The sequence below is a fragment of the Lemur catta genome, chromosome 4, assembly GCF_020740605.2.
Source record: "Lemur catta isolate mLemCat1 chromosome 4, mLemCat1.pri, whole genome shotgun sequence".
Lineage (NCBI taxonomy): Eukaryota > Metazoa > Chordata > Mammalia > Primates > Lemuridae > Lemur > Lemur catta.
This window is the reverse complement of record NC_059131.1, coordinates 26,812,098-26,838,174: the sequence shown is the minus strand read 5'-3', so window position 1 is coordinate 26,838,174 and position 26,077 is coordinate 26,812,098. Positions and strand designations below refer to the sequence as shown.

Here is a 26,077-nt window from a genome sequence, read left to right as displayed (position 1 = left end):
ATGTATAGATCTTTCACCTCCATGGTTAAATTTATTCCTAAGTATTTTTTTGATGCTATTATAAATGGGATTGTTTTCTTAATTTCTTTTTCAGATAATTAATTGTTAGTGTATAGAAATGCCACTGATTTTTGTATGTTGATTTTGTATCCTTTAACTTTACTGAATTCATTTATTAGTTATAACAAGTTTTTGGTGGACTCTTTAGGGTTTTCTATATATAAGATCATGATGGACCGGGCGCAGTGGCACACGCCTGTAATCCTAGCACTCTGGGAGGCCGAGGTGGGTGGATTGTTTGAGCTCAGGAGTTTGAGACCACCCTGAGCAAAAGCAAGACCCCGTCTCTACTAAAAAAAATAGAAAGAAACTATATGGACAACTAAAAATATATATAGAAAAAATTAGCCAGGCATGGTGGCACATGCCTGTAGTCCCAGCTACTTGGGAGGTTGAGGCAGAAGGATCGCTTGAGCCCAGGAGTTTGAGGTTGCTGTGAGCTAGGCTGATGCCATGGCACTCTAGCCTGGGCAACAGAGTGAGACTCTGTCTCAAAAAAAAAAAAAAAAAAAGATCATGATAATATCATCTGCAGAGATGATTTTACTTCTCCCTTTTCAATTTGCATAATGTTATTTCTTTTTCTTGCCTAATTGCTCTGGCTAGGACTTCTAGTACTATGTTGAATAGAAGTGGTTAGAATGGGCATCCTTGTCTTGTTCCTGATCTTAGAGGAAAAGCTTTTAGCTTTTCCCTGTTGAATATGATATTAGCTGTGGGCTTGTCATATATGGCCTTTATTGTGTTAAGGCACTGGAGTCTTTTTCTATTTTTATTTCCTGCTATCTGAATGAGCAACCCAGAGGGGAAAAGGAGGCCGGCTGAGAAAGGCAGGGCATGAAGAAGGACAGCCAGGTCTCTCTTATTGGTTCTGTGATACTGGGGAAGACAGAAGAGTATAAAATGGCCTCAGGGTTTGTTATGTTTTGTTTGTTTTACTAAATCCTATTCCTAATCCCTTGCCCCAATGCCCCACCCATTCCTGTATTAGGAACCTTCTAACCTGTGGGTTATCATGAGAAGAAAGGTAGCCTCTCAAAAGGGCAAGGTAGAAATGAAGAACCCTGGGCTTTCAAGGTGGCTGTTCCCCAGTGTACTGGCCAACCCTTTGTTTACTACAGCTAGCCAGGCATCTAGAACAATTATGGAGGCAGTGTTGGGGTGGTTGACCCTTGGACCTTGCCCAGTCCCTGAGGACAACAGCAATGGTGTGGGAGGGCTCCTGCCCCAGGGACTTCTCATGTCCACCTGACAAGAGCCAGGGAGAGTGCTGCTCTCCTCCAGGAGAGGGTGGCCTGGCTGAGAGACACGGGTTGGACAGAGCTGCCCCAGCTCCCTGGTAGCCATTTTGCTGAGTGCTGGTGATTACTAGCTCAACCACATAATCTACAGGAGGCTCTGAGAGGAGGCACAACTTCCAAAAATTAGCAAGTTGATAGTGGAGTCAGGACTAAAACACATGTCCTCCCTCTGAGTCCTGGTCCAGTGCTCCTTCTGCCACACTTAGAACACCCTCGCCTCCCCAGCTGTGTTATCTTCCCTCCTGGTCCCTGAGTCTGCCATGTATACTCCCTGTGAACAGACTTTGAACATTGTCACTGTGCTGTGGGTTGAATTATGGAATTGGGTCCCCCCCAAATTCCTACATTCACCTTTTAACCCCCAGTATCTTAGAATGTGAACTTATTTGGAAATAGGCTCATTATGGATAGAATTAGTGAAGTCAGGATGAAGTCATCTTGGAGAAGGGTGGGCTCCTAATCCAGTAGGCTGATGTCATTATAAAAAGGGAGAATTTGGAGACAGACACGCACACACAGGGAGAACACCACGTGAAGCCAAAGGCAGAGATCAGAGCGATGCATGTAGAAGCCAAGAAACACCAAAGAGTGCCAGTAAACCACCAGAAGCTAGGAGAGATTTCTTTCTCATAGCCCTCTGAAGGAACCAACCCTGCCAACACCTTGGTTTTGGACTTCTAGTCTCCAGAACTGGGAGAGAATAGATTCTCATTGTTCTAAGCCACCCAGTTTGTGGCATTTTGTTACAATAGCCCTAGCAAATGAATACAGACTATCTGAAAGGCCTTTGCACCCTTCTCTGGCAATAGTTTCACAGTGACCCACAGGATCACTTTACCTGACAAGGCCACAGAACAACGAGGCCAAGCTTAACAGATTACCCTTGGGCTTATTCCCAGACCCAACAGCATGTCCATCTTCTAGTCTAGCTACTGCTCCTCGAGGGCCTGTCCTCAATTTCATTCTGTGGTGATAATGGATTAAGTTTAAAGTGTTTCATCTCTAAAAGTATGTCGCCAATGGTACAATTAAAGCTGTGTCAGTGGCCAGGATTTTTTTGTGTGAAACTAAGGAACAAGAAGATCCCTAAATTAACAATCTGGGAATATGCTGTATCTGAAATATTTGCTAGTTACTGAAGAATACACATAAAGACATGTGTGTATATATGTGAGGGTAATATGTAATAGAGACATGTGTAATATACTGTATCCGCTTTATATAAAAGTATTAATATATAGTGCATCCTGAATTTGATCTATGCTTAACATTCTCACTTAAACGTCTTTCTAAAATGTTTATCCTAAAAAGATACACTGTATTGTTTATACGCTCTGTCTTGGCTTAAAATTTTCCTTGGCCAGATTCCTTGGACCTTAGGAAACTGTTAGAAGGGTATCCAGACATGTATATAAAAGTACTTACCAAGGAACATTTCAATAACAGATGCCTTCATAGTGAGAACAACAGTCCCCATAAATATCAAAATGGCACCCTGGAGAGGAAGAAACAATAACATTATCATATTTCAGCCAGGAGTTCTGAATTGGATACATGGAGTTTGTGGGTTTGGGCTGCATCGTTTTGCTTTGCCCTCTGCAGTCTTAGGCCTCCAAGCTGCAGATTTCTGTAAGCAGCTCCTAAAGATGGCAGTGGCCAGCCGTGCTGGTGCCCAGACAATCTACCACAGTTAGAAAATGCATTCTAGATACCAGTCTCTAATTCTTCAGAGATCTGGTCTTTGTTTAGAAAGAGGAAATAAATCTACAACTTCAAGTATATGTCCACCTAGTCTTCAAATTAGGACAAAAGCCACATTTATGGTATTGAGAAAACATTTTTTAGATTACAAATAAATACTTCATTCATCATTCATTCAATAAATATGTATTAAACTCCTATTATCTGGCTGTTAGGAAGACGGTGATAAAAATTTAATTAAAAACCAGTTCTCACTCCAAAAAGGATTACAATTTAGTAGAAGTGGGAAAACATATGTGGACACGAATAACCACAACATTGATTGCCTAAGAGAGTGTTAAGGCCTCATAGGAGAGTATAAGGAGAAGTTTATCAAGCAGTGGTTTTCAAACTTTGCTGCATAGTTGTATCATCAGGGAGTTAAAATAAATCCCGATGCTCAGGCTACACCCCAGACCAACTGAAGCAGAATCTCTTGGGGTGAGCTCTAGGTATTAAGTTTTTAAAAAACTTCTTAGGTAATTCCAACATGCAGCCATATTTGAGAACCAGCAGTTTAGAGTAGGGCTTCTTAAATCTTAATGTGCATAGTAATCACATTAATCCTTATGAGCTATCAATTTTAAACAACGTCAATGCTAGTAAAACACTCCTCCCCCCGGGCAGATGGCTCCCACTGTATCCTTGCCCTCCTGTGCCACTGCTGTGTGGCCTAAAGCCTGCATTCCCGGCCCTACCCTCTGCTATACCCATTGGTGCACTTGTAAACCTCTTCTGTGAAAAAAAGCCCAGATTTGGAGTTTGTCAATTTCTGTGGTGTAAATCCTCCTATATTGGCTGATTTTGAAGCCACCAAAGTAATGTCACTAAATGGAGATATGGAAAGAGATAAGCTCAATCTGGTACCAGCTAGGTCCAGTACAAACTTATATCCAATATATAGATACGGTGCTATGCAGAGTTTATTAACAAAAAGTGATTATTAGATTGTGGTTGAGATTATAATACAATGCGTGATGCAATTAACTTAAATAAAACTGTTTAGTGTACAAAAGCTTTCTTGCAAACAATTACATTAGACAGCAAGAGTAACCCCTAAACAGAACTGATCACTTTGCTAATTTCCAGCAACAATTGCAGTGTGTTAAATTTCCCAATTAGGGTAGTTGGCCTTACTTATTAAGTAACAGTCTTTAGCTTCAAAATAGAAATAAAACCATACACACAATCTATTTGGCAATTTGATGTTTAAATAGCTGAATTATATTTTGGAAATAGTGTGATAATAAGTAATTATTTATGTTTTATTAATTTGAGAAACTCCAGAATAATTTACATGTCTTCAAGCCTAAACGTTCAATTAACTTTCCTATGGGGTAAATGCAGTGTGACAAGCTGCCCTGCTGGACCCACCTACCCTGCTGCATGAATTGGCTGTCAGCACTCAGCACTGCAGGTCTCATCTGAGTCATCCTTGGCTTCTCTTCTCTCCTGCCCCTCATCTTACCCATCAGCCAAGGCTGTTGGCTCTGCATTCATAATGTATCTGGAATCTACCATGTCTTACCATCGTCACCATTGCCAACTTGGTCCAGGCTCCATCCAGTCCCACCTAGATTGTTGCACTCAGCCCCCTGACTATGCTGTCTCCTTCATCCTTTGCCCTCTGAAGTCCACACAGCAGCCAGCATGATCCTGCTCCAAGTGAGTCAGTTCATGGCATTTCTTACTTCAGAACCCTACAGTGGCTCCCACCTTCCTCAGAACAAAAGCCGAAGTCTCTACAAGTGGCTCAAGACCCTACTTGATTTGTCCACCACTGACCTTTCGGATCTCATTTCCCACCATTCTCCTCCTCATTCAGTAAGCTCCAGCCACATTGTCCTTTTGCTGCTTCTGGAACACTCCTCTTGCCTCGGGATCTCTGCATTTACTGCACTACTCTTTCCTCTGCCTGGATGCCCATCCCCGACGTGAGCACATCACCTGCTCCCTCATTTCTTTGAAATCTTTGTGTAAATGTTACCTGCTCAGGAGACATTCCCTAGCCATCCAACTTAAAATCGCAATCCCCCCTTACCCACTGCCAACTGATAGACCCTGTCCTTTTCCTACTGTCTTTTCCTCCATTTACTCTGACATTTACTCCATTTACCTCTGACACACTCTATAATTTACTTATTTTATTTCATTATTGTTTGTGTTCCCCAGTAGAATGCAGGCTCCGTGAGGTCAGGGTTTGTTTGTTTGTTTGTTTTCTTTTTTTTGTGCTCAGTAACTACGTGTTGGCTCAAAGTATGAGTAATGAGGGCTCTCCCTCTTCCCTAGGAAATAAAAAAAAAGGAAACAAAATAAAGGGAAGAATCTTGTGAATACACTAAAAACTACTGCATTATATACTTTAAATGGTATATTTTATGATAGGTGAATTATATCTCAATAAAAAGAAATGAATAAAACATTATTGATATTATTGATTGTCAACCTACAAACTAACTCTAAGTGTTCTCAGATGTGTGCTACAACTTTAGAAGTCACAATGGACATGACCTTCCTTTACATGTTGGGATGGATGGATAAAAACCAACCAGATTCCAGGAAACGCTCTAAGCCCAGAGGGGATATCACCCAAGTGCTGACTCATAGGCAATGGAACCTGACCAGGATTGCTGTGGTCTCTTGGAACCAGAATGTTTTGATGCTTCTTTCTCGCCACTGCAATTTCCGTCCTTGCTTGCTCCATTTACTCATACACTTAAAATGGTTTTCCCCCACAAACAGCTGACTTTATTTGCAACAGAATGTGGAGATAATTAAGCCTGTAGGTACTCTAAAAAACAGTAGAGATTATGGCAAAAGGCAATTGGGAGCGAACTGCTACATTCATTGGTGATATGAACTAAAGGCAATTGGGAGGTGATTGGTAAGTTCATTGGAGATATAAGCTAAACTGTAGGTCTGCTAGTTTGCTGGGGAGAAACAGGGACAGAGGCCCACTTAAAATGTTAATGTGCCTTTTGAAATGTGTGGGGGGAAAAAAATTCAAACCCTCACTCAGCCATTTCTCAGGCTGGAAATGAGGACTGCCACCAGCACCATTAAGCAGTTTTTGTAGGCGGTCCAATGTCACAGAGCCATGGGGCACACTGTAACATCGGAGCCTGCATTTCTCATGTGTTTACCAGGGTTCTAACAAAAACTGAACAATAGGGACTTCCAAAAGAATGTGTTACTGATTCATAAATTTATGGACTATGCTGGGAAGTGAAGATAAATAGTCCCAAATATGAAGTTCTGGTGAGGAAAATGAAGCCTGATTGTGAAAGAAAAGTATGCATTCGTGTAAGTAGATTAGCATAGCCAATTTAATTAGATCTCTTGGGCCAGGCGCTGTGGCTCATGCCTGTAATCCTAGCACTCTGGGAGGCCGAGGTGGGTGGATTGTTTGAGCTCAGGAGTTCGAGACCAGCCTGAGCAAGAGTGAGACCCCTGTCTCTACTAAAAAAAAAAAAAAAAAAAGTAGAAAAAAATTAGCTGGACAACTAAAAATATATACAAAAAATTAGCCAGGCATGGTGGCACATGCCTGTAGTCCCAGCTACTTGGGAGGCTGAGGCAGAAGGATTGCTTGAGCCTGGGAGTTTGAGGTTGCTGTGAGCTAGGCTGAGGCCACGGCACTCTAGCCTGGGCAACAGAGTAAGACTCTGTCTCTAAATAAATAAATAAATAAATAAAAATAATTAGATCTCTTGTTGTCCAGAGTTAGGAGAGAGCAAGTTGGTAATAATAATATTGCTTTATTTTTTGTGGTTCTTCACAGTCTTTGAAATAAAGCTGCATCATGTGCATATCTAGAATGTGAGCTCCATTTGTCTTGTTCACTCTTCGGTTTCTAGAACCTGGAATAGTGCTTGGTAATGGGTGCAACAATACCTGTTTGTTGAGAAAATTAGTAACAAGTAAATACAAACTTGTTCTTCACAGTAAACTTGTGTGGGATGCAGTGTATGCATCATAATTTCCATTTTAAAGATAAAGAAACTGAAGTCTACAGTGAGTGAGTGACTTATTCAAGGTCACATGCCCAAGGTCAAGCCCAGGTTTCATGACTCCTAGTCCTGAACCCCTGTCTCTACCCCCTGTGGCATATCAGATGATCTGCAGGTTACAACCTATTGAGATCTAAAAAGCAAAATGGACTTTTCCTTGGATCTCTGTATCATAATGCTTGAAGTTTACAGATAAGAGAACAAATTGCTCATCAGTGAAAGACTGTATAAGCAGAATGTCCTTTGTCAAAGGTGGAGGAAGACTAAAAGGGCAAAGAAAGAGAAAAAGAATTTAAAAAGGGAAAAAAAAGACCACAGGGAGAAGAAGTGGGAAAAAAAAAAAAACCACTTGATAACGTTCAGCACTGGTGACAAAGAAATGAGAAGATTAAAGCAAGTTCACATGGGAATTGAATGTGGCAACGCATGCAAAAGCAACTCACAGTAAAAATGATGAAGATTAAAAAGACTGGCCATACCAAATGTTGGTGAGGATGTGGAAGACCTGGAATACACTGCGAATGGGAATGTAAAATGGTACAACTACATTGGAAAACAGTTTGGTGGTATCTTGAAAAGTTAAAAAGCCAAACATTCCTACCATAGGATGCAGCCATTCCCCTCCTCAGTATTTTCCCGAGAGAAATGAAAGCATATGTCCAAACAAAGACTAGGGCATGAATATTTTTAACAGCTTTATTTATAATAGCCCCAAACTGGGAACAATGCAAAAATCTATCAGTAGATAAATGTTTAAAGGAATTGTTGTTTATCCATACAATGAATGCTACTCAGTAATAAAACGGGAATGAACTATTGATACACACAACATGGATGCATCTCAAAATAATTATCTTGAGTGAAAGAAGCTGGACAAACAAGAAGTACATTCTGTTTGATTGTATTTACATTACATCTAGACATTGTAAAGCAATCTATAGCAACAAAGAGCACATCACTGGTAACCAGGAGCTGGGGAAAGGTAGTGGCAAGTCCTGGGAAGAGAAGGACAGGAAGGAAGGATGACAAAGGGACACATGGAAAATTTGGGGATGGATACGTTCCTATCTTGATGTGGTGATAGTTTCATGGTATACATATGTGAAAACTTATCAGACTCTTTAAATATGTACAGTTGATGACACATCAATTACATATGAATAAAAAAGGTGAAGTGAATATATGTACATGTATTCTTCTTTATGCCTACAGTGTGTTTGGGAGAATTCACTAGAAATCGGTAGCAGTGGTTGCGTCAGGGAAAGAGAACTGTGTAAGTGGTCCTCAGAGATGGGAGGGAGTCTTACTGTTTTATTCCATTAAATCTTTACCCTGTGCATGTATGGTAATAAATCAGAAATTAGTAAACTATAAAAATAGAACAATGATAAAAATCCCCCAACGTGGCAGGGGTGCTTAGGAAGGACTATTGTTATCACCGTCACTTCCACCAAATTTAGCAGTGATTCAATGAACAGAAGCCAGGTGGAGGCCACGGAGCTACCTAAGCCGCGGTGCGCGGGGAAGACTTAACACACACAGACAATGCTGATATCAGATGAGAAGCTGCAGCCGTCTCCTAACCCGCTTTTGCCCCTTGCTCCGCAGCACCCTTCCCTGCAGTTGGAAGTGATGGGCGTCCTAAAGCACAATCTGATCGTGGGCGCACCTGCTCAGCATTCTTCTTCGCAGTGCACTCATTCCGCACCGAACAAAGCCCAAATTCCTTAGTGAGACGGCACAAACGCTTCATGCAATAGCCCACCTTACCTGTCAACACCATCTCACTGCAATTCCCTGTCATCCTCTCCTCGGACCCCAGCACACCCGGCTTTTGGTCTTCTCCCCGGACCCTGCACATCGGTACCTTGGCTCACGCTCCTGTCACTGTTCTATGTGGACTGCCTTCCGACCCTCACAGGCCTTTCCCAGGGCCATCCCCAAGCTTCGGCTCATGGGCTATCTCTTCTATTTACAGCTCTCTGATCTCCTAAAGTCAAAATTCATCTTCTTTCATGCATCCATTGATCGTTCAAAAAAATTTGCTTGTGTACTATGTGCTAGGCAGAGAGGAACAAGATGTAGGTCCTAGCATCAGGTATTTTTGAGTCTTCAAAAATAGAGCAGGGTCCCCAGCCTTCTGGACACCAGGGACCGGTTTCGTGGAAGACAGTTTTTCCACGGATGGGGGTGGGCTGGGGCTGGGGTGGGGGTGGGGCGTCGCCGCCTCCGCTCCACCTCCGATCATCGGGCATCGGATTCTCCTGGGGAGCGAAACCTGGGTCCCTCGTGTGCGCAGTTATGCAGCGGGCGCGCGCCTATGAGGGTCTGCAGCTGCCGCTGATCTGAGGCCGGGCGGGGCTCGGGCAGTGATGCCAGCGATGGGGAGCGGCTGCGGGCGCAGGTGTGGCTTCGCTCGCTAGACCAACCTCGCCTCCTGCCGGGTTTCTGGCCAGTTGCCGACCAGTGCTGGTCTGAGGCCTGAGGGCTGGAGACCCACGCAGTTCTAGAGGGAAACTTACACTCATTCATCATAACTAACATTTATTGAGCACATACTAAGTGTTAATAACATATTTACTCATTTAATCTTCACAACCACCTGATGAAGTAGGGATGATTTCTTGCCTTGATTTTAGAGCTAAGGAATTAGAAGCAGGAAGAAGTCCTGAGGGACTTTGCCCAAGGTCACAGGGCTGGAAAGAAGACCAGCTGAGTTTCAGACATTCCCAGTCCAGAGGTCCTGCATTTCTCCTCTCGACATGGCCCTTTCATAAGTAAGTGCACTTATTTCATCTCCAATGTGATCTACGGGGTGTGAGTTGGCATGAATATTGTTTTAAAACTCCCTGGATGACTCTACCGTGCAGCCAGGATGGAGAACCTCTGCTACTGGGGTTACAGGGATGGCAGAAAGGGTGGATGCCCACATAGGCCTGGGGCCTGGGGACAGGGGACAGGAAGGGGCTTGGGTTAATTTAACTGGCAGGTCGGGAAACAGTGAATGAGTGGAGAGGAAAGGACAGGACACAGGGACAGGGGAGGTTCAGGACCTGGGAGTTGCTCGGCCAGGCTGGGAGAGGAATCAGACTGTTAGAGAGGAAGGAAGGAAGGGGCCATGTCAGCCTGGAATGTCATGCCTGAAGAATGTGGAATTGATCCTGTAGGCAATAGGGAGACATGGAAGGCTTAAAACTTGTTTTTGCATTCATCATTTTTAATAAGCCCCCTAGAGGCTTACTTGAGCCACTCACTTGGAAAAAATCTGCTCTAGAGGACATGTGGGATTTATGTAATGTTGGTGTTTGTCTGATCTATGACGCTACATCGGGGAGCACCCAACCATACACTTTGTCCACAAGGTAGAAGGAGCCAGTATTCATCTGGAAACATTTAATAGTTATGAGAGGCTTGTGCTGTATTTCCAAAATGCCAAAAATCCCTTGAGGACAGACATCTCTGAATGGGGAGAGGCCACATCTGCAGCCTTGCTTTCTTGTCTCTGCCTGACTGTAAGGGCTCAGCGGCTTGCCAGTGCACGGGGGTCGATCTGGAGAGGATGGGCAAAGGAGGCTGGCACTAGGAAGGTCCTGTACAACGCGCAGGTGGCCTCCACCTGTGTGTCAACCTTTACAGATCACATTCCACCAGCCTAGGCCCGAAACACGGCATTTTCTGTTACCGTGACAGCAGTGGCCACCTTGAGGTCACTGTTAGAATCCCCCAGGATTCTGTGAAAGACAGAGAGAGAGCCAGAGAGGACAGTAATTTTACTTTCTGTCCCAATTTTTCTTCTCCTTCCAGTTCTTCCCTTGTTTATTTCCTTATTTAATTGTAAAGACATGGTGGCAGAAAAGTATAGGCTAAGTAGGTAAGGGAGGCAGGGGAAATTTTGCCTTTCTTCCACGTTTGGCTCCCGAGTGTGGGCAGGGTAGGTGAAGGTGCGTTCTGAGTCAGGCCACGTGGACTGCACACCGTCAGTTGCCAACACAGAGCTTCCCTTTCCCCTCCTCCTCCTTCCTAACAGAACCCCAGAGACCCAGAGGAAGTTGGCCCACCCACAGCCCCTGGGGTGGGTCCTGTTTCTGAGTCTAATGCAGGGAAGGTCAGCCACTCCCCGTTGCTGGTGACTGCTCCGGGACCTCAGGCCTGGGCCCATCGGCACTGGGCCCCCTTCAGGTGATCAGTGCTAGTTACTAGTGCTGGTGGGTTGTATCCTGAGTTGTAACAAACAGACAGAAAGAAAAGACTTTAATTCTATATTTTCAGGGAGAGGTTGCCTCTCTTGTTGGAAATGAACAAGGAAGGCAGCAGGTTGTTCCAGGTCACAGGCAGCCACCTTGTGACCATGAGAAAAGTCAGGCTGGGGATGAAGCTAACCAAGGAGGAGAAGGGCAGCAGGCGGATCACAGGGAAATGGAGTAGGGGCTCTGGTTTGTCTTGTGCCCCGAGGCTGGGCCCAGCTCTGGACTCTCTGTTGTGTGAGCTAATGAATTTCCCTTTCAGTGGGCTCACAGCTCGGTGGTGACTGCTAACTGCCACCTAAGTCACAGTGCCTGTCCATGCAGTGGTTTTAACTAGAGAGGACTGTGATAATAGCGGTTGATAATGGAGCCTGCAGAGTGCTTTCTCAACGACCCATCCAAGTGTTTTCTCATTTGAACCACCTAAAAGCCCGATGAGGAGGTAAAATGGACATTATATGCCTATAAGTCAGAGTGAAGTGACTTGCCCAAAGTCACACAGCCCAGATCTCCGTCTTCACATTGTGCTCCTTCTACTATGTCAAACTCCTCCCATGGCTTTCACTGTAAATTTCCAACTGTTCTCTGAATTCTTATATAATACGATCATAAAATAAAAATTCCACTCTTCATCTGTACAGTACTTTTAACTTTTCAAAGCCTGGTTACATCTATAACTTCAATCTCACAGGATCCCTGAAGTAAGCAGCACGAACATTGCAGTCAGATGCAGGGAAGACACTCGCTGAAATTTAAGAGACTCAGCTGGTGCAAGGCCTATGATCTGGCAGGCAAAGACACCTGAAGCAAGTCGAGATCTCCCTTAGGATTTTGGAATTGGGACTCTGAGAGCCTTGCAAACTGAGTGCCAGGCTGCAGGCCATGTGGGGCCCTGAGTAAGATGTGTAAGACGAGGGCAGAAGGAGATGGAGAGGACAAGCGTGTGGCCCTGGGGAGAGCAGACGCCTTAGTTTCTGGCCACTTCCCAGGTCCCATTTCCAGTCTGAAGGAGAGCCAGCTGGACCCGGTCTCCTGTGCATGACATAGATGTTTCTGGGCCCTTTTACTTGAGCCAGTTGAAGTTGGTTTCTGTTCCCTGCAGCTTTGATTAAAACCCTTTTCATGTTTGTTGTTTTAGTTATGTCCTGTTTCTGTGAAATGATTGGTAGTAAAATGAAAACACTTAAAAAGGACCCATGCGCCTGTCTTTTGGTAGCATCAAAACAGGGAGTCCCTAGAGAGGCTGTGTCCAACCCTAAAGCCAAGCTCTGGGAAGAAGTGTGACAAGGGATCCTTTGAGCTGTGGCAGCCACTGAGAAGGTCTGGAATGCTCTGGGGATAAAAACTAGGACTGGGGGACCTTGAAACTATGCTGTCAGGACGTTGCTATGGAGTCTCCCCATGTATTTATGACAGTAGTTCACAACCAGGCTTGATTTTGTATCCCAGGAGACATTTGATAATATTTAAAGGTGGTTTTAGTTGTCACAACTTGGGCGGAGGAGGGAGTTGCTACTGGCATCTGGTGGGTAAAGGCCGGGGACAGAGATACTGCTAAGCATCTTGTAACGCACAGGACAGCCCCTCACAACAGAGAATTGCCCCACTTGACATGCCAGTAGCGCCAGGGTTGAGAAACTCTTGATTTATGAGAAGGTTTATTTCCTGATATATTTATAAGAACATTATGCTTACTGAAGTTCCAATCTAGGAATTTCCCATAAATATCATATGTACTTTTTTGATGACTAGGGTGTGAACTACTTATGGATTTATTTCTCTCTCCAGCGTCACTTTTGATCACTACCTATAGTCAGAGAAAAATCCTAAAGCAAAGAAGTTTCCATATGGGCAGTCGTGTGGATTAAAGGGCTCAGCCGTGTGTTCAACGACTGATAGACATATGTCTGTGCCATTAGGCTCATCGATCCATGTGGCATGCTTCTACATGTCAGAAAACCAAAACGGGAAAGCCTGTTTTGGTGTGTGCATTTCAGACCATCACTTTGTACCATGTTAAGAACCTGACATATGGTAATGCTTACCACATCCACAAAGGCTTCGCCAATGGTGATTTCCAGTGAGACTGCAAACAGTAATTACATTTCTGAAGTGGTAGTTTAGATCTTACATTGCCAGTGGGAAAAAAAATACTAGTTTGCAGGCATGCCCCAAAACACGCTCTAAAGAACGCCTTCCTAGAGTTATTTATCCTGTGTAATGGAAAGGGGCATGAGGACCCCCCAAAAGATGAGGTGCACCCTCATGGCTCCTCTTAGTTACCCTGGAAACCATGCGTTGTTTAAAAGATTCTCTTGGCGCTTTGGAAGATGAGCTTCTCTCATCAGATACTCCTTTACCTAATGTGTTTGACACTGTGGATTAGCCTCGCCTCCTCCTGGCAAGTTCTCCCCCTTGAACTTTGAGGATTGTGGTTGCCAGGGGGCCGACCGCTGTGCATTTGGAGCTGGGGATTTGGTTTGGTTCAGCTGTGACCCCTAGAGACCCCATTGGCCTGAACGCTCTGTGCTTTTTGGTCTGCCTGCAATTCTGAGACAGAGCAAAGCATTTTCAAGTCTGGCCCAGCTTTCCCTCTGAGATAGGAAGGAAGATGACGGTGTGTCTGCAAGAGCCATGCCTTCCCCTCCATGTGCCACTTGGTAAAGAATGGGTTCATCTCAGATGACAGGGTTCCGGAGGCAGGCGTGGGGCTGTGGGTCAAAGCACATTCTTGAGTCCCAGCAGCCAGAGGCCTGGGTAGAATGGAGGGTGCAGGGGAGGGCAGGGCAGTGACTGTGGCTGAGGAATTGAGGGCTCTGGAGGATTAAGTCTCGCGAGAGGCTGAGCTCTCCAAAGGGAGCCACCCAGTCTCATACTCCAGAGGCCCTACCGGGACCACCCCCCAGCTCTGAAGCGGCCCTCAGCCCCTCCTGTGTGGCCCTCTCCACCATTTTGGCCCAGTTGTATAGTGGCCTGTTTCTCCTTTGCTTTCCTTCCCGGAAAGGTTTAGAAGTGCAGAGTCCATGCCCAAATCATTGATTGAATGTTTACTATATTCTGCACACTGTACATAGAGGATCTTACTTAATTATCATGGTGATTCTGTTAGGTAAGAACTATTATGCCCATTTGTCAGAGAAGGAAATCGAGGCTTAGAGAACGTTACTAAGCTGCCCAAGGTCAGAGAATAAATATGTAGCAGAAGCAGGATTCTATCTCAGAGCCCAAACACTTAACCCCACTCAATACCTCATTTTCCCACTCTAGAGGATCGTTTCATCTTCCTTTTACCTTGATCATATGCCTTAGGCTTTTTGAAATACTTGGTTGACAACAGTCAAAAACACACTGTAAAATACATACATTGTGTGATAAAGTTGTCTTAGTTATAAGGTCAAGAGATTTTTTGAGTTGTATTTGAGGCTGAACTCACTCACAACTTTCTCTCTCTCACAAATGTTATTTAGGGTAAAATGATGCACTGGGAGTATTTTTAATTGTAACCAGGCATAACACACCCATCTAAATAAACATTTGGGTGTATTGTAATTGACTTGTAATGGGATGTTAAAATGGGATGATCCTTTGTGAATTTCAGCTGTGGCCTCAAGACAGTAGGTGCCAATTTCTTCCTCCTTGAAGCTCCTCTCACTGTTGCTTAAAGCAGGGCGGGAGTGGGAAGCCCCCTGCTCCCCTTCTGCATCTGGGGACGGGGAGGGGGAGAGAAAATGCCAAGAACTTGTCCCAAAGAAATTCTTGCTGTCCGATCTCCAGCTACTTCTCTTGGCTCCTACAACCTCTTGTACAGTCTGGAGAAAGGCAGTCAGCAGGGATCCTGGTTCTAGGTTGCCTTCTTTAAAAGGCCAGCTTGGATGCCCAGTAACCCCATAATTGAGGAGCTGTGTCCCTTGGGCTTGGGGGCACAGTGGACTGGTGTCTGCCTCAGGATTAAGTCATCTACAGAAGAGAAGAGCATATGGCAATCGACAGTCCCTGTATGAGACTCAGCCTGGGGTCGCTTTAATTCCAGCCCGAGTTGGTGCGTGGAGGGCCGAGGACAGAGCTCACCAGTTACTCGGGGCCTAAGGGAAGAACTGTAAACTCCTAGCAAGAGCAGATTTATTCAACAGCATCTAGGGAACTACTGGTGAGGGATACCCAACCAAGTGGGGGGTCCTCTCCAAAGAACCCATAGCAGGTGTCCTGTAGGAATAAGAAACATCTGTAAACCCCTGTGGAGCTCAGGGAACCTGGATGCTCACTCACAAGAGTACCACCTACTAAAGCCTTTCTGTCCCTTTTGTCTTTCCTCTCTATACCCACTTCAACTTTGGACATGAAAAGACTACTCTTAGTGGCCACGGGGAAGAATGGCAAAGGTGCAGGGCAGAGAAAGAGAGAAGTCAATCATGCCCCCTTCCTCCTTGAAGAAAGCAAGCCCGGATGTGGGGGATGAAACTCTAAACTTTGAAGATCATTATAAAGTTTTTAAATGTTATCTAATGTTATGTACATGTTAATGACTGAACTGAGATTGTTTGGGGGCATAATATGAGCAAGGTCTTTTTAAAAGCTCTGAGCATGGTCTGAAATATTAAGGGACTTAGATTTCATCCAGGGTGGAGGCAAGAACTACCCACAGACAGTGTGTGAGTGGGCGGCCGGGGGAAATGAGGAGTGAGGATGGTGCCCGTTCCCTCTGTGTCTGCTTGTCCAAAGCACACCCTTGGTCTCACCTTTCCTGCTCGTTCAGCCTGCTCGGACAGGATGGCTTCCTAAGCACCGTCCCACTCAGAGCCTTTGCATTTGCTCTTCCCTCTCCTTGGAATGCTCTCCCCCCAGGGACCCACCTGGGTTGCCCTCTGGCTTCCTCCACAGCTCTCTCTTAGTCTGACATTTATCTAATTATGCAATGCAAATTATCACCCCCATCTCACTGCTCTCTGCATCCCATTTTCCTGCTTTCTTGTGTTTGTCACAGCCCTTATCACCATGGTTCTCTTAAGTGTATTTGTTTATTGTATGCCCCCAGATTAGGAAAATGGAAACTGTTTTGTCCACTCTTCTTCCCAAGCGCATGGAATTGTGAATGACTCTTAAAGGTGGCCCAATTAATATTTGTTGTTGCTGCCACTGAATGTTATTTCTGCTTCCCCAAATTTCTTTTACCTTTTGGAGTGCAGGTTTACTCACTATAGTATACAAACTAAGCCAGTCTGGGCAAGTTGACTTGCACCTTTCCGTCCAAAACATGTTTTCTCTGTCTGCAACACAAAGACACCCAGAGGAGGGAATTCACTTAGCATTAAAATGCCAGTGACCTGATCTCTTGGAAACTGTACGTAGGGTTACCCCGAAGGAATAGATGTTTTTCGAATCTGAGAAGAAAGAATGTGGAAACAGAATTCCTTCTCACTATAGCCTGAGGGGCGATTTTGATGAATTTTTACCACATATCCACGCAAAAGATTAGCCTTTCTCCAACTGAGGGAAAGAATTTGAGAAATTTTTACTAGAGTCTTGTCAATGTAGAGACTCTATCAGGGAATGTGATTTTCTGAAGTAGTTCGAGCCATAAAGAAGCGTGATTCTTTCTGTGACGAGCTGCTAACTTATCCTTGGAGTGAAGATAAAGGAAATCTTTTGGAGACAGCTGCTTAGAGCACATGGTGATGAAGGCTGCTCCGTGGCCTTCCCTCCTGTCCTACCCGCCAGCTCGCATGAGAGTTAGATCTTCCCTACACACCTGAAAAGCAACTCTTAAATCAGCAGGTTATCCAAGAACCACAGAAATAAAAACTCTCCTTTCCCAACAACTTCTTCTGTGAGTTCCTGGATTCTACCCTCTCTCCAGTATTATTATTAAGGTGTCTCTACTTGCAAGGCTGAATATTTTTCTTAGAAATCTGAATTGGCTTGAAAATTATGTTTTCAGGGAATGCAAGCATTAATTTGGTGCAGTGGTAGAAAAACCAGGACCATGTGTCATTGTTGCCTGGTGGGTTAAGTGTGTGAGTTTGTAACTAGACATCTGGGATTTGAAGCTGAGCTGTATCCCTAGGCTGTGTTACCTTGGACATCTTACTTAACTTCTCAGTGCCTTAGATTTTTCATCTGTATAATGGGGATAGTAGCAACCCACCTCATATGTTTGCTGTTAGAATTAAATGAATTAATATATGAAAAAGACTTATAACAGTGCCTGGCACATAAGAACAGCTCTGTAAGTGTTAGCAATTATTATTATTATCACTGGGGTGATGGTTAATCATTATAACCACTGCCACCACCATCCTGCAAAATGTGACCTATTTAGACACTAGTTTAGGACTTAACAGATAAAGCAATCAGCTGAATCTCTCAGTAATGTGCCGCCCAGGGTTAGCCATGGCTTGATTCTTAGACTTCTTGATGAAGGAACCTACTAGGGTCTGAATGTTTGTGTCCCCCTCAAATTTATATGTTGAAATCCTAACCCCCCAAGATGATGGCATTAGGAGGGGAGGCCTTAGCGAGGTAATTAGGTTACTAGGATGAAGCCCTCATGAGTGGGATTAGTGCCCTTATAAAAGAGGCTTGAGAGAGACCCTTGCCCGTTCCACCATGTGAGGATACTGGGAGAAAAGGGCCATCCATCTATGAACCAAGAAGTGGGCCCTCACCAGATACCAAATCTTTGAGCACCTTGATCTTGGACGTCCCCGCCTCCAAACTGTGAGAGATAAATATTTGTTATTTAAGCCACCCAGCCTATGACATTCTGTTATAGTAACCTGAATTGACCAAGATATCTGGAAAGGGGGAAGTTCTGTACTTTTGTTCCTTCCTTCTCTGCTCAGAGATTTGTAAGGGTCTTTAGCCCATTCTCATGAAAATCTTCTAGATAGATATACAATTTGGCCAATCAAATGACTGAAGAATGACATCTACATCCTTAAAAAGAATTGAAAAAAAAAAAATCTAGTGAAAAAATATAAACTAGAAATGGACCTAAATATATTGTTTTAATTATAAGACCAGAACAAAACACAAACACAAAAATATTCTCTAAATAGAATCTACACCAAACTAACATTTCTCTGTTGCAAGACTTTGGCTTGTAGATTTGACTCAGGGAAGGATTTGGGCACTCATGATCTCAGTTCACCTTTCTCCCTCCGGGTACAAGCTCCGAAATGCAGTGATGGAGGGATTTGCTTTTGCAAGTTGCCACATGATGTATAGTTTTTAAAGGTGGCTCAACTCAGAGCATCATCTGGTGCCTGCTTTGCACACTTCCCAGGCAGCCCCAAGCATTTCAGATAGTCCCTAAGGATTTCTTTAAGTTTTGCAGTCTCTTGAAAACTTTTCTACATGATTAAAAATAAATTCCGAGTCCAGTGTCCACAGCTGTTTGTTTTAAAGATGAGGTAACCATAGCAAAATGCAATAAACAAACCTGAAGTAGTCTTTGCTCTGTCGTGAACATGGGACTCTGGGCATGTCATGGGTTTTAGACTAATTTTCAGCCCTTCACCTTCTGGTCTGCAAAGAACTCACCTAGATGATCCCAGACTGACTTAAATTTGTGTGTACATGTTTTTTTTTAATTAAAATTTTAACAACCAGCACTATCAAAGAGTTATTTCTGATGCCGATTCCAAGTGTTCCTGCTCTCTTTTTCCTTTCTTGGCCCATTTCCTGCAAGAACAAAAGCCGCCCACTGCCACTTGCATAAGGACCTTTCATGCTTGTAAAAAACTAGCAGGTTCCCTGTGCACCTTCCCTTTCAGGAATGTCCCTGTCTTCTGCAAACCACATGGAGACACGTTTTAAGGCAGTGAGACGGAGACCTTTGGGGCTTCTCAAATGGCAAGCATCATGGAAGTTGCCTCTCTTGCTAGCTTATTATTTACTGATGGACTGATTAGCTCACATCCTCTGGATGAAGAGATGGCAACTAGTTTCTAATGACTATATTAATATCACATAATTCCACAAATCTGTGTACCATATCCAGAGAGTGAGAAGTTTAAAGATAATGACAAATGATTTGTTTCACACCTGATCTGATTTCTTGTTCTAGTCACATATAAAAAAAATATATACACTAACATTTGGGTCCTGACGGTGTACCAGCCACAGATTGAACAACTCTCTGAGGTAGGCAGTAACAGCAGACCCCTTTTATAGATGAGAAAACTGAGGCCCAGCAACTTTAAGTAACTTGCCAGCATTAACACATTTAAGAAGGGGCAGAGCCTCCTGCCTAATACCCACTACAAGACCCAAAGCATAGGAGAGCCATTTGGTCTTGACCTCACATGTAAGGCCTTAAGTTTAGATATTTCACATTCTCTCCATATGGGGTTATAAAGATAGTCACAGAAATACACCAGAGAACTGAAAAAAATCTGTCATGCAACTTGGATCTCACTGTCCCCGGTATACTATGGAGGGGTATATACACACATATATATATATAGTCTTTAATTGTCTTGTGAAGAATACAATTAAGTTAAATTTCATTTTTATATACATTAAAGTCTTTAGTTAGGTAAACATAAATATTTAAAACGTACCCTAAGTTCCATAATCCTGTTTGGGTACTTCTGCATTTTGTAATGTACAGAGAGTCTCAACCATGAAATTGGCCTGGCCCTGCTTTGACGTTGCATAGATCCCTGTCCTGGTGCATGTGACGTTGCACATGCACTCCGTCCCAGCGCACAGAGCCACAGGATGGGGAGGGAACCCTAGAGACTATCTGTCCAACTTCTTCATTTCATGTAAGACGAAATAGAGGCTCAGAGTTGTTGAGCAACCTCTCCCGGTCGCACAGCGAGAGCCTGTCCACTGACAGATCCGTGTACTCTGTCCTGCACCTACTGCTCACGCCTCCAAAGGGGAGCAAGGAGCAATATCGCACATATGGGCCCACATAACAGGAACATCCTATTGTAAAACATTTATTAAATAAAGGCTTTCCAATATAATCTAATTTTGATTATTTGGGGGGAAAAGATTCCATTTCTATAGAAGTTTTTACATTTCAGAACCGCTTTGGAGCTGAGAATCAATACTGAGCCTCAGATCACCCTGGGAGGGAGCGTGTGCAGGCATTGCTATTTCTGTTTTTCAAAGGGGGAAACAAAAGTTAAGAAATGCTAAACACCTTTTTCAAGGAAACATAGGTAGGTGGTGGCAGAACTGTTACTGTAGTTTAAGACTCCTGGCGTGGCGTGTGGCATTGAGCCACACTGCTTTCCTGTCTTCAGTTATGTCTTACAGGAACCACAGATGAGAACAGCACAGGCATTTTTGTTCTCATGATGCTGTTCATAAACCTTTCTCAAACCTGTTGTATTTTCTCTGAAAGAAACTATTCTTCATGTGATCAGGAACTTGGTGGAAAAGATAATTAGATCTTCTAAATAATATTCATAAAGTAAACACTATTTCAGGATAGATAATAAACATTTCCAATGTTCCTAAGGTTATTTCCTTTTAGTGGTGAGGGGTAAGATATATTTAAATGAAGCTGAGTTTGGGAAACCAGCATATTGCAATCAAAAATGCAGTTTTTGTAGGTTTGTAGTTCTTTGTCTAAAGCTCTTTTACAAAAGAGGTGATTTTAATGCCACAAATAAAAGATGGGTACTTTCGGCTTTCCTACTGGCCCTAGCCACCCCTTGCAGCTCACACACACACACACACACACACACACACACACACACACACACACACACACACACACACACACACAGCATTTGAGCCTGCCTTGTTGCAGGGTGTTTCCATCTTTCAAGAGACCAAGGGAAAAACAACCTCAGAACTTTACCACCAAAAATTCCAAATTCATTGCAACACAACGTAATGGCAAAATATTATTTTCTTAGCATACACATTTTTGAACAACCACCATGGCCAAGAATGCTTGTTTTTATTTTTACAATAAACCCAAAGAAAATCTTGGATTCCACTCGCGATCGGGGGATGGCAAAGGCGCTGTGGTTGTTTGGAGCAAACTATCATGTCTAATTATTCAACCTTATCCTCCCTCTTTAACCTGTGCTTGAGGTATTTCTTTCATGTTTATACTGGTTTGTCACAAATCATACTTAAAAGAGATTTCTTGTCCTGTCTTCCCTGAGCAAAGCTGAGCTACAATGGTAGACTTAACAATGCCAGCCCTTCTCGGGCTTATCAGTAACAGAAGCATTCAGCCTGAGAAAACACTTCCAGAGTAAACAAGACACAGAATTGCACATCCAGCCACATTCCACTGAAATCTGTCTGAATAGAGAGAAGTAGAGATCCTAGCTAAATAATCTCTCTTTTAATTTAGCATCAGTGTGCCCACTTCTCATACTGCAATCCATACATTGTTGTAAGCAATTTGTTGTATTGCTATTGTATTCCATATAGGAAGCAAGGTTTTTAAAAAGGCAAGATAAACAAGAGACTTAAATTACTTTAAAATTCTACACAAATGTCATACTTTTCAACTTATTTTTAACCATAATTAAGTTGGTTTAAAGAAACAGTGAAAATGTTGTTATAATATTAATATTAGTGCAGTTTATTTATAACTGATAAATATATATACTACTAGCTGTTTACAAGGATGCCAACTATCACCCACTCCCATTTCAACTCTCTTGAAACTGAAATTTGTACAGACTGATAACTTGGTCAAGGGATGTGTTATAGTTTCTTAATGGCAAATACATTTCTATGTTTTTATAATAATGAATGGAAAGCAACTATATACACAGCTTAGTAATTTATCAGACATACCTTGTTTGAAGAAAGCAACTTTTTTTTTTCAAAAATTGTCCAGCACACAGAATGGATATCCTTGTTTCCTTAAGCTTTTCTGCATCACAAATCCCATCCAAATTATTCTAAAGAAGAAACCAGAAGAGATCCAAGCACTTTTTCTCTTCTTCTCAGAGGAGCTAATCCAACAGTCCCATCAACCTCTGAGCAATTTGAAAAGCACATTTTACACCACACACACACACACTCACACACACTGCTTCTCACACTGGTTTTAGTGCTGAATTAGGCGGTCCTTTTTTTCAAATTTCCACTCCCACTTGCTTTTTTTTGGATAAGGATTTCTAAATATTCTTTTGTAGCCTAAAGTACACATTTTTAGTAAGCAAATTCTACAATTAGACATTCTAGAAAGTAGAAGAGGGGCACTTAGATAAAATGGAGAATAAAAAATATGCTTTAAAGCAGGAGTAACTACATTTTTTTCTTTCTTTTTCAAAAGGTAGTGAATAGCTAGATGAAACTGCACAAAGAAAGAAAACTGTGCAAACACCACCAAGCTTATTCTACTGGACTCTCACTGTAGATTGAAAATACTTACTTTTCCTACGTTTTCCTGCTATTTCTTTGTTTTGTTTTGCTTCAGTCCTGTCTGCATTTTGGCAAGCTTTATATAATGACTCAAGTATATGCTGCTAGTAACAGGACACAAGATAATAATAGTGGGAAGAAAAAATCTGACTCATGTTTCAAAAAACGAGTGATGGATAGCTCACATCATCAGGGAAATCTGCTGGCTTTAGTTATTTATGTATTAGTGTCACCAATTACATCTAAGAACTCCAGATCCAAAATGTGCATTAACATATCATAGCATTTTAAAAATCAGACTGAAAAAAAAGGACATCTGGCAGTTCTTGAGATGCCAGTGTCTATCAGTGTGGCAGAGCATCTCTTTTCCAGCAGGGCAGAGGGTAGCAAAGAGTCATTCCTCCTCCTGCTGGGGAGTGTGCACTCACACAGCTTGGGAGGAGAAGCTTCTTCCATTCCTGCAGCCTCTTATCCTCATCTACGGGCCCTGGGGTTGCTCCTTAATTATAACAGCATTATGGTTTGGATGTTATTTAACCTTTCCTCCACCCGTGCTCTTTTTGGTTCTGCACTGAAATTATTTCTTAATCCTGTTTCTTCCTCCACCAAAACCAGAGCCTAGGTCCCTTGGTGGTAAGGATGGTGCTGCCAGGGGTGGCTGTCCCACCATTTGAGTTAGGGTAGGTTCAGATGAAATGGAAGCCCAAGCATAATTATTAAGATTAGTGTTACTACTGCTACTACTAATGCTAGTTGCTGTTTATCAGCCACTCACTCACTTTTACTGGGAATTGTGATCCTTTATATGTATATCATCTCATTTAATATTTAGAAGACTGTAGAGGGGTCAGTACTATTATCCCCATTCTATAAGGGATAAGAGAACTAAGGATCAGAAAGACTAAGGAACTTTCCCAGGGTCAGTAAGGCAAGATCTGGACTTCAAATCTGAGGCTGCCTGACTCCAAAGCAATGATGCTTTATTAAGATTTAAAGCTTCTTTTCTTTTAGTAGTTTAAGTTGCCTTCTTATGGTGAATATGGCAAAATTTGAAGAGATGCTCAAAGAAAATCGATAATCTTTGGGGTGATAGAAAATTTTGGAAATAGACAGTAGTGATGGTATAATATTATGAATGCAATTAATGTTACTGAATTGTACACTTAAAAATAGTAAAAAAGGCAAATTTTATGTTATATATCTTATCACAAGTAAGAATAGTTTTAAAAAGAGCAATTCCCTTTAAAAAAGCAATGAAATATCATTTTATGTTCATCATATTGATAAAAATTAGAAATCTGGAAAAGATCATGGCAGACATGTCGTGGCCCTGACGAGCTGCTGGTGGTGTGGACAGTGTGGCTACTCTAGATCCAACAGTACTTGGTTGAATTCTGTTTGCACCCTCGGGCCCATCCATCTCTTTCTGGGGTATATTCGTCAGTGAGCTTTCCACACAGGGCCATGAGAAGTCCATCCCTGGAGAATTCATGGGTTGAGTATGGGAGATGCACAGGCACCAGCTAGACACAAAGGACTAGAGCTTTTGTGCTTGCTGTCCCCAAAGTCTTCTCTCCAATATCTGCAAGGCTTACCTGCTCACCTTCTTAAAATCTTTGCTCAAATGCTACCTCCTGAGTGAGCCCTTTCCTGGCCACCCTGTTTAAAATGACATTCCCAGCGCAAACATTTCCTCTTCCTTTTTTTTCCTGTTTTATTTTTCTCTATGTACTTATTACTCTTTAATAATATTTTGAATTGAGCACTCTCCGCTATAAGAGAAGCTCCAGAAATGCAGAGGTTTGTATCTGCTTTGCCCACTGATGCATTCCTTGCCTGTGGTGCCAACACATAATAGGGCATACAGTAAGTATTAACTAAATGAGAGCACATTAGAATGGTTGTCTATGGGAAAGGAGAATAGGAGTGGAGAATTGGGATAAAATGGAATAAAAAGCATTAAAGCAAAAGTCCTGGAGCCTAGTATGGATCAGCAAAGATGGTACTAGGAATGGAGACAACCCTCCAACCCAGACGGCTGACAGCAGCACCACCACCTGCAATAAAATCAATCAAGTGGTGGCCTCAGGGAAATCTTTTATCTTTTTAAAGTAAAACAAGGCCTTGAGCTTGCTGCTTGGCATAAACTGAGCCAGATTATTTCAAGTTGAGAACAAAAATTGTGATGTTCAGTTTCTCCTGCTATTACTACTTAAGATCCTGTTTTGCTTATAAATCACCTGTGGTTGCTTGAATGCATCAGTTCTTTGTTAAATAACTGTTTGTGACCACATAAACTTAGTATCCTCATCTTGTTTTGTATCTAGTACAAAAACTCAAGTCTCTTTTAGAACATTCTCTATTACAAGTTTTTATTATTGTCATAAACATTGAACTTGATGGCACTTTAAAATACTGCCTCATTTATTTTTTTCACTCCAGAGACAGAATGTGGGGAGATCAATGCATTCTTCATATCACAAATCCATTCTTTTATGTGACTTTTAAAAATGCAGGATGGCAATTTAAGAGTCCAAGTAATGAGGTAGCCTTTTGAGACACTCCCGATGCTTTTACAGTGTGCAGGTATAAAACACAAGAGTTATACCTTTCATAACACAAGCTCACTGAAATGTCTAACGCTACATCATGTTTGATGCTGCATCAATTTTTCATGGAAATATGATTTGCCTTGAACTCCTCTACAACAGATTTGAGACTTTTCTCCCTGTACTTTGGTAGATGTTTATCTATCAATTGTTATTTCAGTTTCCTGGATGTGGCTGAATATTACTACTAAGTACACATGTTCTGTGTAGTGTCAATGTGAATGGAACATGTGCCAAAATAATTAGCTTTTGTTAAATGTACGTTATCACTATTTGATAGAAACAAAAAGGTTATTATAAGAAAAATGTCTCTTTCAAAAAATTGAAGGAGCCAGCTGGGGAGCATAGACAACTTACAGAGTACAGGGGGTCAAAAGAGATTTTGCTGAGCAATGTAAAAAACAACAACAACAAAAACTAGAAGGAAGAGCTTCTTAAGAATATATCAGAGGGAAAAACGTAGATTAACTATTAGATAAGAGTTCATTGAGTATGAGGCAAAAGGCAAACTCAATGGAGAGAGGGGGATGGTGGACCAGAATTCATCTTCTAAAGGATGTTAGATGAATTCTAACAAAAAAGGATGTTAGAAAGATTACAAATGCTTCCCTGAAACAAATGAGTTGGAACCACTCTATCAAGTATTAGACAACACTGACAATATTGTAGGTCACACTAACAAAAAATGAATGCAGATAAGTCGCTGTGATTGTAACAGCATAAAAGAGATTAAAAGACCTAAAGGATGATACTGGGGACTG

General features: G+C 42.5%; 2 protein-coding genes across 10 annotated transcripts in view; one reads left to right on the top strand and one right to left on the bottom strand.

The window, feature by feature from the left end:
* The window catches only part of VIT (vitrin), a 101,957-nt gene extending 79,571 nt beyond the window's left edge, over window positions 1-22,386 (bottom strand). For all 9 annotated transcript variants that reach the window (XM_045549374.1, XM_045549375.1, XM_045549378.1 and 6 more), the window contains exons 1-2: window positions 22,135-22,386; window positions 2,787-2,856 (exon numbers count right to left, since the gene is read on the bottom strand). In XM_045549374.1, the coding sequence (XP_045405330.1) occupies window positions 2,787-2,838 (52 nt within the window). In that variant the 5' untranslated portion in view covers window positions 2,839-2,856; window positions 22,135-22,386. The remainder of the gene's footprint in view (window positions 1-2,786; window positions 2,857-22,134) is intronic.
* FEZ2 (fasciculation and elongation protein zeta 2) overlaps window positions 1-26,077 on the top strand; it is a 232,337-nt gene that overhangs the window by 96,510 nt on the left and 109,750 nt on the right. The window lies entirely within an intron of this gene.